Source organism: Molossus molossus, unplaced genomic scaffold, assembly GCF_014108415.1.
Source record: "Molossus molossus isolate mMolMol1 unplaced genomic scaffold, mMolMol1.p scaffold_m16_p_9, whole genome shotgun sequence".
NCBI lineage: Eukaryota > Metazoa > Chordata > Mammalia > Chiroptera > Molossidae > Molossus > Molossus molossus.
The window spans coordinates 78,735,088-78,752,949 of NW_023425403.1; the positions used below are offsets into that span (position 1 = coordinate 78,735,088).

At 39.4% G+C, this 17,862-nt stretch overlaps 1 protein-coding gene across 8 annotated transcripts in view; it reads left to right on the forward strand.

Annotated features, from left to right (window-relative positions):
- The window catches only part of DIAPH3 (diaphanous related formin 3), a 487,836-nt gene that overhangs the window by 17,658 nt on the left and 452,316 nt on the right, over positions 1-17,862 (forward strand). For all 8 annotated transcript variants that reach the window (XR_004958076.1, XM_036249888.1, XM_036249889.1 and 5 more), the window contains exon 3: positions 1,255-1,422. Coding sequence is in view for 7 of the 8 variants with exons in the window: in XM_036249888.1 (XP_036105781.1) it covers positions 1,255-1,422 (168 nt within the window). In the remaining variant the exon portion in view is untranslated. The remainder of the gene's footprint in view (positions 1-1,254; positions 1,423-17,862) is intronic.

The following is a 17,862-nucleotide window of genomic DNA, read 5'->3' on the forward strand; positions in this document are numbered from 1 at the left end:
TTTTTAGATAGAGGAAGTGGGGGGGGGGAGAGAGAGAGAGAGAGAGAGAGAGAGAGAGAGAAAGAAATATCGATGAGAGAGAACACTGACTGGCCGCCTCCTGCATGCTCTGCACTGGGGATTGGGCCCACCACCTGGGCATGTGTCCTGACCGGGAATTGAACTGGCAACCTCTTGGTGCATGGGTCGATGCTCAACCAGTGAGCCACACCGGCTGGGCTAGAAATGTTCTATATGTGCTTTGACCTATATGGGAGCCACTAGCCACATGCGGCTCTTGAACACTTGCTACGTGGCTAGTGCAGCTAAGGAACTGGATTTTTAATTTAATCTGTGTCAAAATAGCTACGTGTGGCTAGTGACTGCCGTAATCAATATGGCAGTCTGTGTACTCTCCATATTATGGCAATACCAGGAGCTTAATGTACACAGCTATGGTGAACAGTTCACAGAATCATTGTGCTTTTAAGTATAGTTCTAATTTCAATAGTTAAGACTTCGCCTCTTATCATTTGAAACATTGTATGAATCTGAGTTCTTTGTGAGAAATAGAATTTGTAAAATTCAAAATAAATAAATAATTAGCTTTGCAAACTAATATACATTTCAAATATCAGCAAAACTATTCCATGATCTAATTGTAGAAGAGATCCAAAAAACAAAAATTCGGTTTTATTCCTTGAGGCTGTAGACACCCTACTCTGTAGTTATGCCTGGAGTTCAAATACAGACCAGCCCCAGTAAAGAGAAGTGTGTTTATTAGGCCAACAAACCATAGAGGTATAAGTAGAATTCTTAAAATTCCTAAATCACACCAATTCACACCCTCCCAAGTATAGTATGCACTGTGAAAAGGGCTCTGGACCAGTGGGTTGAGGGCCAGGAAACTGAGTAATAGTTTGTTTGCCAACTACTAAATTAGCTAAATTACTTTTGTGAAACTGCTTAGATTGATAATCTGTAAAGCAAAGGTCACCTGACATTAGAATCTCAATTCTATAATTTTAAGATTAGAAGGAGTCTTTTGAGGTTTTCTGATTTCTCTTCTGCTTTAGACAGAATAGTTACTACAAACTTTTTACACACACACACACACACACACACACACATTTATTTATTTTAAAGATTCCAGTGCTTAATGCCTTCTGATAAAATCAGATTGATAATGTGATTGACCATTTATTTGTTTTGGGGAGTAGATAAATATTCAGAAGGAAATATTTACATAGGTGCTATATTATTCTTTCTTTGTAGCTGGACAAATTTGCCAGCATAAAAATTCCAGGGAGCAAGAAAGAGAGGCCTCCACTTTCCAACCTGAAAACTGCGTTTGCGAGCAGTGATTGTTCTTCAGAGGTGGCGGAAAACCTTCTGAAGCCACGGTCAGAGAATGAAGTCTTGGAACTTTTCGAAAAGATGATGGTAAGAATTTTGATTCTTATGAAATGTTGTTTGATGTAAAAGCCTTAGCTTTTGGTCATGTTTTAGGAACACTAATGTATTTGGAACTCATATTCCATAGAGTGGTTTCTAATATCATTTAAGATGGCGCTTTGGGCATAGAAGAAGCTGTAAGATGACGAAAATAAGAAGGTGAAGAAAAGTGTCATACTGTTTTTTTTCTTGTTGTATACAGGATACATAAAACCATAAATACTCTAAAGTATCAAATGATAACATTTTGTCTTGACTATATTACCTAAGTGGTCTGTTTGGGCTCATATACATTTTAAATGATGATCACAGTGCCCTGCTGTGTGCGTTGTTAAGTATGTTGATTTGTTGACTTGACTTGTTTTCTTTCTTTCTTGGGTCTCAGGATAACCGGGTTCTTACAGTCCTGCGGTAGATATATCTGTAGAGACTTGAACACACTTATTTTGAGGTGTGCCTGTGATGGCCGAGACGCCTGGTTCCAAATGATGGGGCTTCTCTGACATAGACTCAGCTCTTGGCTTTCCCGCTGGCCGAACAAATTTGACCATCAGCCCAAATACGTTAAATGTATTCAGACCGTTTACCACAAATGAATGCTAATTTTATATAAAGAGATTGTTTACATATATAGTTTCTACTCTCAAGTTGCTTATCTCTTAGGATTCAAAACAAACATGAAAAATTGAGTAGAAAATGTCAGAAGGTAGTATTTAATGATTAAGGTATTTATAAGTTCAAACTGGGAACATACTACTTTAATTTTTGAGATACCTCATTAGCTTCAGGGGAAACCAGAATGGAAAGGAAATCATAGTAGTTTAGGGAAATCTGGTAGAGAGGGTGGACTGGAGACAGGTCTTAACTTAGGACAGGGTTTGGATGGCAGAGGGAAGGGGCATTCTTTTGAGATGGGGAAATAGCCATGAGCAAAGACAGAAGTGTACTTCAAATAGCTCATGATGGAGGTGCATTGAGAGGCTGGAAAAATTAGACTAGAATGAATATTAGGGGCATATTATGAAGGAATTTTTTATGCCATTCTGAGGAGTTGTATATTATTTCAGCTTATTTATTTATTTATTTATTTCCTCACCTGAGGACATTTGTTTGTTCAGATAGAGTGGGAGAGAGAGAGAGAGAGAGAGAGAGAGAGAAAGAGAAACATTGATGTGAAAGGGACATATCGAGTGGCTGTCACCTGCACGACCAACCAGGGCCGGGGACAAACTGCAACCGAGATATGCGCCCTTAGCGGGAACCGAACCTGGGTCTCTCTGGGCCACAGGCTGACGCTCTAACCACTGAACAAAACCGGCCAGGGCCATGATTTATTTTGTATATATCAATTATACCTATTGGTTTTTTTTTTTTTATCCTCACCCGAAGATATTTTTCCATTTTTTGTACAGATAGAGTGGGAGGGAGAGAGAGAGAGAAACATCGACGTGAAGGGACACATCGAGTGGCTGCCACCCACACGACCGACCAGGGCCGGGGACAAACTGCAACCGAAGTACGTGCCCTTAGCGGGAACCGAACCCGGGTCTCTCCGGACCACAGGCCGACGCTCTAACCGCTGAGCCAAACTGGCCAGGGCATACCTATTGGTTTTGACAGCGTTCGTTTTGGGGGGAAATTAATGCATTCACCTATTTAGGGTAGGGTATAAGATGTGCTTGGAATTTGAGAAAAAAGTTAATAGCTGGTCTTTTCATTATTCAGCTGGAATCAGCATATATATTTACCAATATACTGCCTTATTTTCTTTCCATCCACAAGTATTTGTGTTCTGTGTTGCTCATGGGCCTTCAGAAGACCTCAGAAGGAAAGAATGCCTAGTTTGTCTTCATGGGGTTGTTTTTTTTTTAACCAGTGGCTGCACCAAAAGCTATTTCTTTTGATTCACACCCTCTGCTCTATTTAATAGCTGGTGCCTCCATGTGAAGTAATGTTTTCCTTCTTTCTTTTTTAAAAAAATCTTTATTGTTGAGAGTATTACAGATGTTCTCCCCACCATTAACCCCCTCTTCTCTACTTCCACCCCCTTCCTGCCTTCCCCATATTATTGTGTGTGTTCATTGGTTATGCATTTACACAAATAAGTTCTTTGGTTTATCTCTTCCCACTCCACCCCCCTTTCCTCTAAAGTTTATCAGTCTCTTCCCTACTTCCATGTCTCTGGATCTATTTTGATTGTCAGCTTATTTTGTTCATGATGTTCCTTAAATAAGTGGTACTTGTCTTTTTCCAACTAGCTTACTTCGCTCAGCATAATACTCTGCAGGTCCCTCCATGTCGTCTCAAAGGATAAGAGATCTTTCTTTCTTACAGCTGCCTAGTGCTGTGTTGTGTATATGTACCACAGCTTTTTTATCCACTCATCTACTGATGGGCACTTGGGCTGTTTCCAGATCTTAGCTATTGTAAATAGCACTGTTATAAACATAGGGGTGCATATTTTCTTTCTGATTGGTGTTTCAGGCTTCTTAGTATATATCCCAAGAAGTGGGATCATTGGGTCAAATGGCAGTTCTATTTTTAATTTTTTGAGGAAATACCCTATTTTCCATAGTGGCTGCATTCCCATCAGCAGTGTGCTAGAGTCCCCTTTTCTCCACACCCTCACCAACACTTGTTGTTTGATGATTTGTTGATGGCAGCCATTCTGGCAAGTATGAGGTGATACCTCATAGTTATGTTAATTTGCATCTTTGTGATGATGAGTGACATTGAGTATTTTTTTTTTTATCCTTACCCGAGGATATTTTTCCATTTTTTTGTACAGATAGCGTGGGAGGGAGGGAGAGAGAGAGAGGGAGAAACATCGACGTGAAGGGACACATCGAGTGGCTGCCACCCGCACGACCAACCAGGGCCGGGGACAAACTGCAACCGAAGTACGTGCCCTTAGCGGGAACCGAACCCGGGTCTCTCCAGACCGCAGGCCAACGCTCTAACCGCTGAGCCAAACTGGCCAGGGCGAGTATTTTTTCATATGTCTCTGGGCCTTATGTATGTCCTTTTTGGAGAAGTGTCTATTTAGGTCCTTTACCCATTTTTTAATTGGATTGTTTATCTTCCTTTTGTTGAGCTATATGAGTACTTTATATCTTTTGGATGTTAACCCTTATCCGATGTATTTTTGGCAAATATGTTCTCCCAAAGAGTGGTTTCCCTTTTCATTTTGATGTTAGTTTCTTTTGCCATGCAGAAGCTTTTTAGTTTGATGTAGTCCCATTTATTTATTTTTCCTTTGTTTCTCTTGCCCTACGCAATGTTTTGGTGTGACGTGTGATATCTGAAATTTTGCTGCCTGTCTTTTCTTCTGGAATTTTTATGGTTTCATGACTTGCATTTAAGTCTTTTATTCATTTTGAGTTTATTCTTGTGTATGGTGTTAAGTTGCTGTTCTAATTTCATTTTTTTTTGCACATATCTGTCTAATTCTTCCAACACCATTTATTAAAGAGACTGTCCTTTCTCCATTGTAGGCTCTTGCCTCCTTTGTTCAAATATTAATTGAGCATAATGTCTTGGGTTGATTTCTAGATTCTCTGTTCTGTTCCACTGATATATATGCCTATTTTTGTGCTAGTATCAGGCTGTTTTAATTACGATGGCTTTGTAGTATAACCTGATATTTGGTACTGTGATCCCTTCTACTTTGTTCTTCTTTTTTAAGATTGCTTTGGCTATTTGGGGTCTTTTATGGTTCCATATAAAATTTTTGAGTGTTCTAGATCTGTGAAATGTGTTATTGGTATTCTAATAGGGATTGCATTGAATCCATAGATTGCTTTTGGTGGTATGGACATTTTAATGTTGATTTGTCCAATCCATGAACATGGTATATGTTTCCACTTTTTTATATCTTCCTCTATTTCTTTTTTCAATGTCCTGTACTTTTCTGAGAACAGGTCTTTTTCCTCCTTGATTAAGTTTATTCCTAGATATTTAATTTTTATTGTTGCAATGTTAAGTGGGATTTTTTTTTTTAAGTTTCCCTTTCTAGATATTCATTATTGGTGTATAAGAATTCTATTGATTTATGGATGTTAATCTTGTATTCTGCTACTTTGCCAAATTCATTTATTAAATCTAGTAGGTTTTTTGATGGAGTCTTGAGGATTTTCTATATACAATATCATGTCACCTGCAAATAATGAGTTTCATTTCTTCCTTGCCAATTTGGATCCCTTTTATTTTTCTTGTCTGATTACTGTGGCTAACACTTCCAGTACTCTGTTAAATAAGAGTGGTGAAAGTGGACATCCTTGTCTTGTTCTTGTTGTAAGGGAAATGCTTTTAGTTTTTGCCCACTGAGTATGATGTTGGCTTAGATTTTTCTTATATGGCCTTTATTATGTCGACATATCCCTCTATTCTCACTTTGCTGAGTGGTTTTATCAGAAATGGGATTTTGTCAAATGCTTTTTCAGCATTTATTGATATGATTATATGTTTTTATCTTTCATTTTGTTAATGTGGTCTGTTACATTTATTGATTTGTGAATATTGTACCAGCCTTGCATCCCTGGGATGATTCCTACTTGGTCGTGGTGAATAATTTTTTTAACGTTTTACTGAGTCTGATTTGCTAATATTTTGTTGAGGATTTTGGCATCAGTGTTCATCAGGAATATTGGCCTGTAATTTTCTTTCTTTGTAGTGTCTTTGTCTGGTTTTGGAATTAGGATTATGTTGGTCTCATAAAAAGAGCTTGGAAATCTTCCTTCTTGAATTTTTGAAATAGTTTGAGGAGAGTAGCTGCTAGTTCTTTGAGTGGTTGGTAAAACTGTCTTGTGAAGTTGTCTGGACCTGGGCATTTGTTTGCTGGGAGTTTATTGATTACCACTTCAATTTCCTGAGTCATTGGACTGTTCAGGTTGTCTGACTTTTCCCAGTTTAATTTTGGGAGACTGTGTGACTCTAGGAATTCGTCCATTTCACCTAGGTTGTTCAATTTATTGGCATGTAATCGTTCATAGTATTTTCTTACAAGCCTTTGTATTTCTATGGTATCAGTTGTTACTCTTTCATTTCTGATTTTATTTATTTGGGTCCTCTTTGCTTCTTGGTGAGTCTGACTAAAGGTTGATTGATCTTGTTTATCTTTTCCGAGAACCAGCTTATGGTTTCGTTGATCATTTGTATTGTCTCTTTGGTCTTTGTCATTTTTTTCCATTCTGATCTTTATTTTTTTCCTTCTCCTTACTCTGAGTTTTTCATTTTGTTCTCTTTCTGAGTCTTTAAGTTGTAGAATTGGATATTTTATTAGAAATGTTTCTTGTTTCTTGAGGTAGGCCTGTAATGCTATCAACTTACTTCTCAGGACTCCTTTTGCTGTGTTCCATAAATTTTGTGTTATAACCATTACTTTGAATTCTTTTTTTTTTTATTTTAACCTCACCTGAGGACATTTTCCCATTTTTTTTGTTCAGATAGAGTTGGGGGGAGAGAGAGAGAGAGAGAGAGAAAGAGAGAGAGAGAGAGAGAGACAGACAGACATTGATGTGAAAGGGACACATTGAGTGGCTGCCACCCGCACAACCCAACCAGGGCTGGGCACAAACTACACCCGAGGTACATGCCCTTAGCAGGAACCGAACCCGGGTCTCTCCAGACGGCAGGGCGATGCTCTAACCGCTGAGCCAAACCGGCCAGGGCTATTTTGAATTCTTTATCTGATATATCGCTTGCTTCCTTTTCATTTAGTTCCTTTTCTGGCGATTACTCTTTTTCTTTCATTTGGGAGTTATTTCTTTGTCTCCCCATTTTAGTTTCCAGAAAGTTTTGATTTCTTCCTTGATCTCATTGATAACCAATTCCTTGTTTAATAACATGCTATTTAGGTTCTATGTGTTTGAATGTTTTTTAGTGTTTTTTTTTGGTAATTGGTTTCTAGTTTCATGCCATTGTGATCGGAGAAGATGCTTGATATGATTTCAATCTTCTGGAGCTTATGGAGACTTAGTCTGTATCCTACCATGTGGGCTGTCTTTGAGAATGTCCCATGTGCACTTGAGAAGAATGTATGTTCTGCAACTTTGGGATGAAATGTTCTGTAAATGTCTATTAAATCCATCTGATGTAGTGCGTTGTTTACAGTCTCTGTTTCCTTGTTAAATTTTTGTTTAGGTGATCTAAGCAGTGGTGTCAGCGGGGTGTTAAAGTCCCCTGCTATGATTGTATTGCTGTGTATCTCTCCCTTGAAGTCCTCCACAAGTTTTTCGATATATTTTGGTGCTCCTGTATTGGGTGCATATTTACCAGGGTTACATCCTCTTGATGGATTGATCCCTTTAATATTTTTTAATGACCTTTTTTTGTCTCTTATTCTGTCCTTCATTTTGAAGTCTATTTGATCAGATATGAGTATTGCTATCCCTGCCTTTTTTTTGTTTGTTTCCATTTGCATGGAAAACTTTTTTTCATCCCTTCACTTTCATCCTGTGAGAGTCTTTTGTTCTGAGGTGGGTCTCTTTTAGACGGCATATATCTAGGTCATGTTTTCCTATCCATTCGGCTACCTTATGTCTTTTGATTGGAGCATTTAAGCCATTTATATTTAAGGTTATTGTTGAAAGGTACTTATTTGTTGCCATTTTTATGTTTTATACCTGTGACCCCCCCCCCCTATTTCTTTTTACAGCTGTCCCTTTAGAAGTTATTCCAGTGTTGGTTTGGTGGCAGTAAACTATGTGTTTTTTTTTGTGTGAGAAGCTCATTATTTCCCCTTCAATTTTGAGTGATAGCCTTGGTGGATAGAGTAATCTTGGGTTCAGACCCTTGCTTTTCATTATTTTGTGCATTTCATGCCAATCCCTTCTGGCCTGTAATGTTTCTATTGAAAAATCAGCTGACCGTCTAATGGGAGGTCCTTTGTAAGTAACCTTTTGACTGTCTCTTGCTGCCTTTTTTTGTTTTGTTTTTTTTATCCTTACCCGAGGACATTTTTCCATTTTTTTTTGTACAGATAGAGTGGGAGGGAGAGAGAGGGAGGGAGAGAGAGAGAGAGAAACATCGACGTGAAGGGACACATCGAGTGGCTGCCACCCGCACGACCAACCAGGGCCGGGGACAAACTGCAACCGAAGTACGTGCCCTTAGTGGGAACCGAACCCGGGTCTCTCCGGACCGCAGGCCAACGCTCTAACCGCTGAGCCAAACTGGCCAGGGCTCTTGCTGCCTTTAAGATACTTTCTTTGTCTTTAACTTTTGCCATTTTAATTATGTGTCTAGCTGTGGGTCTTTTTGGGTTCACCTTGCTTGCAACTCTCTGTGTTTACCTGCACTTGTGTGACTTTTTCCTTTACCAGATTAGGGAAGTTTTCTGTCATTATTTCTTCAAACAGGTTCTCTATTCCTTTCTCTGATTCTTCTCCCTCTGGTACCTCTATGATGTGAATGTTATGTTTTGTGTTGTCCCAAAGCTCCCTTAACCTTATGCTTTTTTTTTTTTTTTCCCCCCATTTGCTACTCTAGTTGGGTCTTTTTTTTCCATCTTGTGTTCTAACTCGCTGATTCAGTCTTCAGTTTCTTCTAATCTACTATTGAATCCTTCCAGGGTATTTTTATATCAGCTATGTCATTCTTCATTTCCACTTGACTTTTGTTCATAGCGTCTGCCTTCTTTTTCATGCATGTGTAGTTTTCACTGAGTTCTTTATAATTCTTAATGAGTTGCTTGTAATTCTTACCCTTATAACCATTCTCACCCTTATAATGAGTGCTTTGAATTCTTTATCTGATATGTCGCTTGCCTCCATTTCATTTAGTTACTTTTCTGGAGATTCCTCCTTTTCTTTAATTTGGGGGTCATTTCTTTGTCTCCCTGTTTTATTGGTCTGGTGTTCCAGGGCTAGGTGGTGCAGGTTGGGTCCCAGGAGCAGGTCATGTGTCCAGGGTTGTGTGGACGGGTGGGTCGTGCACCCTGGATCTGGGATCCTGTCCAGGGTTCTGGGGCACTAGTGGCTCTCAGCCCCTGCATTGGGACTGGGGGTTCTTTGCTGCAGTGTAGCAAGTAGGTCAGTGGCTCTCTGTTGCTGGTGGCACCCGGGGTGATGGGGCACCCTGCTGCCAGTGGACAGGTGTTGGGGCTGGTAGTGTCTATATGTGGCTTAGGTCTCTGCAGTTTCCTGCAGCCTCCTTGCTAGAGGACCTTATGGATCTTCCAAAATACCAAACTTTCTGAGCAGGGAGAAGCACTGGCTGGGGAGCATGCTTCTGCTGCTGGCAGCTCCCTCTGCCCAGAGAGCCCTAATGGCGCATCCTTGGTTCCCTCGCTGATAGGCAGCTGCCCACCCACACTCACACCCGCGCACACTCTCACAGGCTCACCGTCACGTTGGTCCTGCCTGCTGCTGTGTTGGAATCTCTGTGGTGTTTTTCATTAGTATTAGTGGCTCCTAACTTTTCATTACTGAACATACATTTCATTAGTATTGTTTTGCATGAACCCTAGGCTTGGGAACTTATGTCAATTCTTGATGAAGTGCTGATTTTGGTTTTAGTTCACCACGCCTGTATACCTCTTTATTCACTCTTGCCACCATGAGTTGATATAATTTCAGCCTAGAACAAAAACTGGTATCTTTTTTTTTTTTTTTTTTCCTCCAATGAGGCTTGTGTAAAGGTATCTCTCCACAGTACTGTCTTGGAGGACTCATGATGGTCAAGTATCCTTTCCTCCCCCTTCATCCATGCATCATAATGTGGAACCACTCACCTAAATCATTTGTGAGACTCTGGAAGGAGACTTTCATGGTTTACTTGTGACTATCTTATAAAGATAAATACTTTTACCCCTTTTAATCATAATGGCTGGTTTTATGTGAGTAAGTAGAGCAGGTAGGCTGTTGATGTTAGACAATGACGGGGGTCACATTTTATCACCACAAGCCTTTCAGCAGCTACCTGGAAAGTACTGAATATAGTTTATGGTATTCTGTCTGAACATAATTACTTTGAAAGTGTTTTTCTGTTAGTCTTAACCCTTGTCCTGGCTGAGAGTATCAATTTTAATAGTATGTAGAGGGCAGATGGATATTGACATTTCAAAAGTGTTTACAGAATACGTATTTAATAACTGGGCCAGATCACTTGTTAAATCTTAAACAAATCTCTGCTGGCAGAAGATCTTTTGCAATCAAATTCACTTTACTAAGCAGAATATAAAATTGTTGCTTTCTCAGGGCTGCCCAATTTGCTAATGAATGAGTTTGTCACAACCAAGTTCTTTTTCAAAAATGAGGAACTCAAAATAACTGCGTAATCTCAGTGACATTCCATAATAAACATTTATTTCCCAAAATGAGGAATAGGTTCTTTCCTTTCCTTTCTGATTCCTTGATCATATCACAGTACATCGTAGGGGAGACCTGCTGATGATTCTGAAGATGAGGAAGGTCTTTTTTCTTCCTTAAATATGGATTAGTGAGACTTCTCAGGTTTTTCAGAGCACCACATTTTTGACAAATTTAGAGTTGTTTCTTATGTCTGTGGAAAATGCAAGATTTAGGTTTGGTTTGATTTTTGTTTTGCACCTATTGGGGGTATTTTTATTAATAAAAACTCTTTTGCCCCGCCGGTGTGGCTCAGTGGTTGAGCATCGACCCATGCACCAGGAGGTCATGGGTTCGATTCCCAGTCAGGGCACATGCCCAGGTTGTGGGCCCAATCCCCAGAGGGGGGCATGCAGGAGGCGGCCAGTCGATGTTCTCTCTCATCAGTGCTTCTATCTCTCTCTACCTCTCTCTCTAAAACAAAGAAAAAAAATTAAAATGAAAACAAAAAAAAAAACTCTTTTGATGAAGGAACATTTAATAATTTGCTTCTTTAATCTTTTGGCATCTGCACCTACAGAGGTTTCATACCATTTAGAATTTGCATCTAGATTCTTTGTTTTGGCATTGTGCAACTTTTAGAATTTTTATTTAACATTATCAAAGGTATTTAAATAATTTTTATAGGAAATAAAAACTTCATTTTGAAGAACCTCTTTTCCCTCCTCAAGATAGTCCTTTTGAAGACAGTGTGCTGATTTGATACTTGATGAATATGAAGTACTGTGTAATACTTCAACATTGGTATTCATCTACTTACTTAGGGAATTTATTTACTTGGTCTCTGGGTAATAGTTTCAGTGTGCTTTTTACAAAGCAGCGATGAATTTTTAGTTATACTTAAGGGCTTTTTCTCCCATTTTTCTTTTGGTGGAAGCAGAAGTTTTACCTGAGAACTCATATTGGTTTCTCTGTGGACGTAGTTATGTGAAATAGATGTGTGGACATCATTGTATATAAAACTCTGATTTCTGGGAGTCAGATTTCAGTAGTTACTCTTGAACTCATTGTAGATATGTGTAACTTTTTTAAATGAGGTGAACATTGTAGGTACAAGTAGGAATGACTTGTGTATTCCACCTGTTTGTTGCCTCTTTAAACCAGTCCTCTTGGCTTCTTCTTTTCTGTCCCGGGATAAAATCCCAGGCAGGTCTCAGAGCTTTCTGTTCACTTTCAGATAACAAAAGCCTTAGTTGAACGTAAATAACTTAATTTTCATCCCAAGAAAGCTTCTTTTTTTTCCCCTTTCAAGCCTGCTCCATTTAGTCTCCAGTATGGGCTGCTTTGGGGGAGTTTGGCCTTTTCTGTGTTTCTCCAAATTGCTCTACTTTCTAGACTGAATGCCTCCTCTAGTATTCGATTGGAGGTGAGGCGGGGAGGAACAAGAAGACAGTTGCTGGCCCATGGTGTTTGGGTCTTTGTAATCTGGCATCTATGCCCTTTGGGGTTGTATTTTTTATTGCTGCTGAAACAATAGCTGCAGATTTGGTGACTTAAAACAACGCTGACATCCCACTTGTATGGCTCTGTGGTTGTGTGTTGCCTCATGCACCAAGAGGTTACCAGTTCAACTCCCGGTCAGGGCACATGCCCAGGTTGTGGGCCCAATCCCTAGTAGGGGGGCATGCAGGAGGCAGGCAGTCAATGTTCTCTCTCATTGATGTTTCCATTTCTCTCTCCCTCTCCCTTCCTTTCTCTCTCAAATCAATAAGGGGGTGGGGAGGGGAAGAAAGCTGCTTCCCCTTCCCAAATTTCTTTAAATACAAACAAACAATAAACACGATTGTCTCACAGTTCAGTTGGCCACAAGTCCAGGTTGGCTCACCTTGTTTCTCTAGCTTTTACAAGGCTGAAATCAGGCTCAAATATCAGGGCTGTTATTAGAGAGCCTCTGGGAAAAATCCTCTTTCAAGTTCATGCTGGCAGTTCCTTGCTGTTGTAGGACTGAGGTCCCAGTTTCCTTACTGACTGTCACCTGGGGGCTGCCTTAGCTTCCAGAGGCTCTCTCCTGTCCTTCATGTGGGCCCCTTTATCTCAGATGCATCAAATCCATCTCAAGCTTAGAATCTCTGACTTCCCCTTTTGTGGCATCTCTTGCCTGCTTTTAAGGGCTCATGTATTAGATTAGGTTTGCCCAGATAATCCAAAATCATTTCCTTAGGGATTTTAAAGTTTGTAACCTTAATATCTGAAAAGTCCCTTTTGCCTGACAGAGGTGTAGGAGACTACAAATCCCAATTCTTTGCTCCTGTGGTGTCTTTGTGGTCCCCATCTTCTCAGTCTTACCTACAGTTCCCTTGTCAGTGATGACATCTCTGTCTGGCCTTCTGCCCCAGCCTTCCATGACCCCATTCCTCTGCTGGAGTCACCTTTGGGATACAGTACCTCTAAGATGGCCCAGGCCTGCTTCTTTCCTAGGATCCACATCCTTCCTGTCCATGGATAGTTAGTGTGTCCTTTGCCCCTAGCTCTTGTCCTTTATCTTGAACCTTCAGAGTCTATTTTCTTAAAGAGGAGTTTACTCAGGCTCTATTTACAGCTTTTAATTTTTGCAATTGTTTTCTTACAGATATTCTCTAAGTGGCTTTCTATTCATCAGATGCTATGTGCAACATGTAATGCAACATGTAACACTGCTGACCATTCCCTCTTCTTTGCATTTCCTTTTTTTCTTTCTTTCTCAAAGAAAGAGAGAGAGTGAAGGAGAGAGAGAGAAAGAGAAACATTGATTGGACTGAACCTGCAACCTAGATATGTGCCCTGACCAGGAATCGAACCCTCCATCTTCTAGTGTAAGGGTAATGCTCCACATTACTGAGCCACACTGGCCGGGGCTTTCTTATTTCTTTGGACACCATAACACTTCTTTCCTGGCCCTGATTTTTCTGCTTTCTGGCCAATTCTTAACCAGTTTACTTTCCAGGTTTCTTTTCCTATTCCTATCTGTCCTTTTATTTGCTCTGAGTATTGCCTTTGGCCATCTTGTCTTTTCTTTATTTACTTTGGTTCCCTGCACACTTCTGCTGGAGCATTAGAACCCTTTCATGTTGTAGAATGTCCTCTATATTCTGATACCTTGCTGTGCCTTCTACAGAACAGCTACCATCTCTCTAAAATATTCTAAACCTTAACAAGCCAGACACTGAACTCATTTTCTTTTTATTTTTCTGCTTTATTGGGATATAGTGGACATAAAACATTGTGTAAGCTTAAGGAATTCAATGTGGTGATTTGATAGACATATATATGCAAAAAATAATTTGAACAGAGCCACTTTATTTATTTTTTATCTTCACCCAAGGACATTTTTGCATTTATCTTCAGATAGAGCAGGAGGAAGAGAGGTGGGAAGAGAGAGAGAGAAACATCGATGTGAGATTGATACATTGACTGGTTACCACCCACACGACCCCAACCATGACCAGGGACAAACTGCAACTGTGGTACGTGCCCTTAACAGGAATCAAACCTGGGTCTCTCTGGTCCGCGGGCCAGTGCTCTAACAACTGAGCCAAACTGGCCAGGGCTGAACAGAGCCACTTTAAAATGGAACTGGAACTGTCATCCCAGAGGAGTTGCCTTGTAAGTCTTAAATCTTCAAACCTTTCAAAGTTAAAACAGGGTAAAATAACCTTGGACTGAGCCTAAACACTGTATCTCAAACTACTACAAAGATAACAAGAAAACAGCTATTATGACTATAGGACTGATGACTACTAGACAAAAATTAAAAACATAGTTTAAAATTAGCAGTCACTGTTAGCTTATCTATACCGATAGAAATTCATTCAGATTGGTATAGCCACTGTAGAAAGCAGTGTGGTGTTACCTCAAAAAAATTAAAAATGGAACTGCCTTGTGACCCAGCGATTCCACATCTGGGAATTTATTAGAAGAAACCTGAAACATTAATTCGAAAGAACATATGCACCCCTATGTTCATTGCAGCGTTATTTACAATAGCACAGATTTGGAAGCCACCCAAGTGCCCATCAGTAGATGAGTGGATAAAAAAGCTGTGGCATATTTACACAATGAAATACTACTCAGCTGTAAAAGAGAAGGACATCTTAACCTTTTTCAACAGTGTGGATGGACCTGGAAAGTATGCTAAGTGAAATAAGCCAGTCAGCAAAAGACATACCATATGATCTCACTTATGTGCGGAATCTAATGAACAAAATAAACTGATGAACCAAATAGAAACAAGCATGGATACATGGAACAGATTGACAACTGTCAGAGGGGAGGAGGTGGGAGGGGCTGGATGAAAAAGGTGAGAGGATTAAGCAAAACACCAAAAATAAAACCAAAAATATTAAACTCATAGACATAGACAACAATATGGGAAAGAGGGTGGAGGGAGGTAGAAGAGACTAAAGGGGAATAAATGGTGGTAGAAGGAGACTTGACTGGGGTGGTGAACCCACAATATACAATATACAGATATATTATAGAATTGTACACCTGAATCCTATATAATTTTATTGACCCATGTCACCCCAATAAATTAAATAGAAAAAGAGTTACTTCACAATCTATGTTAAGGTATTAGAACTTGAACAATACAAACACTTACTCTTCAGACAGACAGAAACTAAAGTTTTGATTTGATGACTTCTCAAATATTTTTGAGTGAGATAATATTGTTGAATAGCCAGCTGATAAGATTTTATTTTTCTATTTAAAGAGTAGATATTTATTTCTCAATCCTACTGAAATATTGATCTCTTTCAAATTACTCATCAGACGCTATTCAGTTGTGTGTTCTATTATTTTCTTGATATATATTTAATGAGTTGTATACATATATCAATATACTGCTACGTTGAGGTAAACTGCAATTTCAGAGCTATTTTATTTATTTATTTTTAAATTTTTTATTTATTTTTTTGTTACAGATATTTTACCTTTTTTACCCCATTGGCTCCCCCCTCCCCACCCCCACCCCGCCCCGTCCCCGGCTTAGTTGTCCAAGTCCATTGATCATGCATACATGCATATAAGTTCTGTGGTTTATCTCTTCCCACCACCCCCCAAGCCCTCTTCTGAGGGATGTCAGTCTGTGCCCTACTTCCATGTTTCTGGGTCTACTGTATTCCTCAGACTGTTATGTTCATTATATTCTGTATATAAGTGAGATCATGTGGTATTTGTCTTTTTCTGCTTGGCTTCTTTCACTTAGGATAATACTTTCCAGGTCCCTCCATGTCGTCTCAAAGGATAAGAGATCTTTCTTTCTTACCGCTGCATAGTACTCCATTGTGTATATGTACCACTGCTTTTTTATCCATTCGTCTACTGATGGACATTTGGGCAGTTTCCAGATCTTAGCTATTGTAAATAGTGCTGCTATGAACATGGGGGTACATATATTCTTCCTGATTGGTGTTTCAGGCTTCTTAGGGTATATTCCTAGAAGTGGGATCACTGGGTCAAATGGAAGTTCAAGTTTTAATTTTTTGAGGTAACACAATATTGTTTTCCACAGCGGCTGCACCAGTCTGCATTCCCACCAGCAGTGTATTAGAGTACTCTTTCCTCCACGCCCTCGCCAACACTTGTTGTTTGATGATTTGTTGATGGCGGCTATTCTGACAGGTGTGAGGTGATGCCTCATTGTTGTTTTAATTTGCATCTCTCTGATGATTAGTGATGTTGAGCATTTCTTCATATATCTCTTGGCCATTTGTATGTCCTGTTTGGAGAGGTGTCTATTCAGCTTCTCTGCCCATTTTTTAATTGGGTTCTTTGTCTTCCTTTTGTGGAGTTGTATGAGCACTCTATATATATTGGAAATTAACCCCTTGTCTGATACATCATTGGGAATGATGTTCTCCCATACAGTGGGTTGCCTTTCCATTTTGATGATTGTTTCTTTTGCTGTGCAGAAGCTTTTTAGTTTGATGTAGTCCCATGTGTTCATTTTTTCCTTTGTTTCTGTTGCCTTAGGTGATGTATCAGTGAAAATTCTGCTCCGAATGATGTCCGAAATTTTGTTGCCTACATTTTCTTCTAGAATTTTTATGGATTCACGGGTCACATTTAAGTCTTTTATCCATTTTGAGTTTATTTTTGTGTATGGTGTAAGTTGATGGTCTAGTTTCATTTTTCTGCATGTAGCTGTCCAATTTTCCCAACACCATTTATTAAAGAGGCTGTCTTTACTCCACTGTATGCTCTTGCCTCCTTTGTCAAATATTAATTGAGCGTATTGCCTTGGGTCCATTTCTGGGTTTTCAGTTCTGTTCCACTGGTCTATATGCCTGTTCTTGTGCCAGTACCAGGCTGTTTTGGTTATAGTCACTTTGTAACCTGATATCTGGTATTGTGATCCCACCTACTTTGTTCTTCTTTTTCAAGATTGCTGTGGCTATTCGGGGTCTTTTTTGGTTCCATATGAACTTTTGAAGTATTTGTTCTAGTTCTATGAAATATGTCGTTGGTATTTTGATGGGGATTGCGCTGAATCTATAGATTGCTTTGGGTAGTATGGACATTTTAATGATGTTAATTCTTCCAATCCATGAACAAGGTATGTGCTTCCACTTTTCTATATCTTCCTCTCTTTCTTTTTTCAATGACCTGTAGTTTTCTGCAAATAGGTCCTTTACTTCTTTGGTTAAGTTTATTCCTAGGTATCTTAATTTTTTTGGCGCGATGGTAAATGGGATTGTTTTTTCAGTTTCTCTTTCTGTGAGTTCATCATTGGTGTACAAGAATGCTGTCGATTCTTGACGTTAATTTTGTATCCTGCTACTTTGCCAAATTCATTTATTAAGTCCAGTAGATTTTTGATGGAGTCTTTAGGGTTTTCTATGTATAATATCATGTCATCTGCAAATAATGACAGTTTCACTTCCTCCTTTCCAATTTGGATCCCTTTTATTTTTTCTTCATGTCTGATTGCTGTGGCTAAGACTTCCAGTACAATGTTAATAAGAGTGGTGAAAGTGGACATTTCTGTCTTGTTCCTGTTCTTAATGGGAATGTTTTTAGTTTCTGTCCATTGAGTATGATGTTGGCTGTAGGTCTTTCATATATGGCCTTTATTATGTCGAGATATGATCCCTCTATTCCC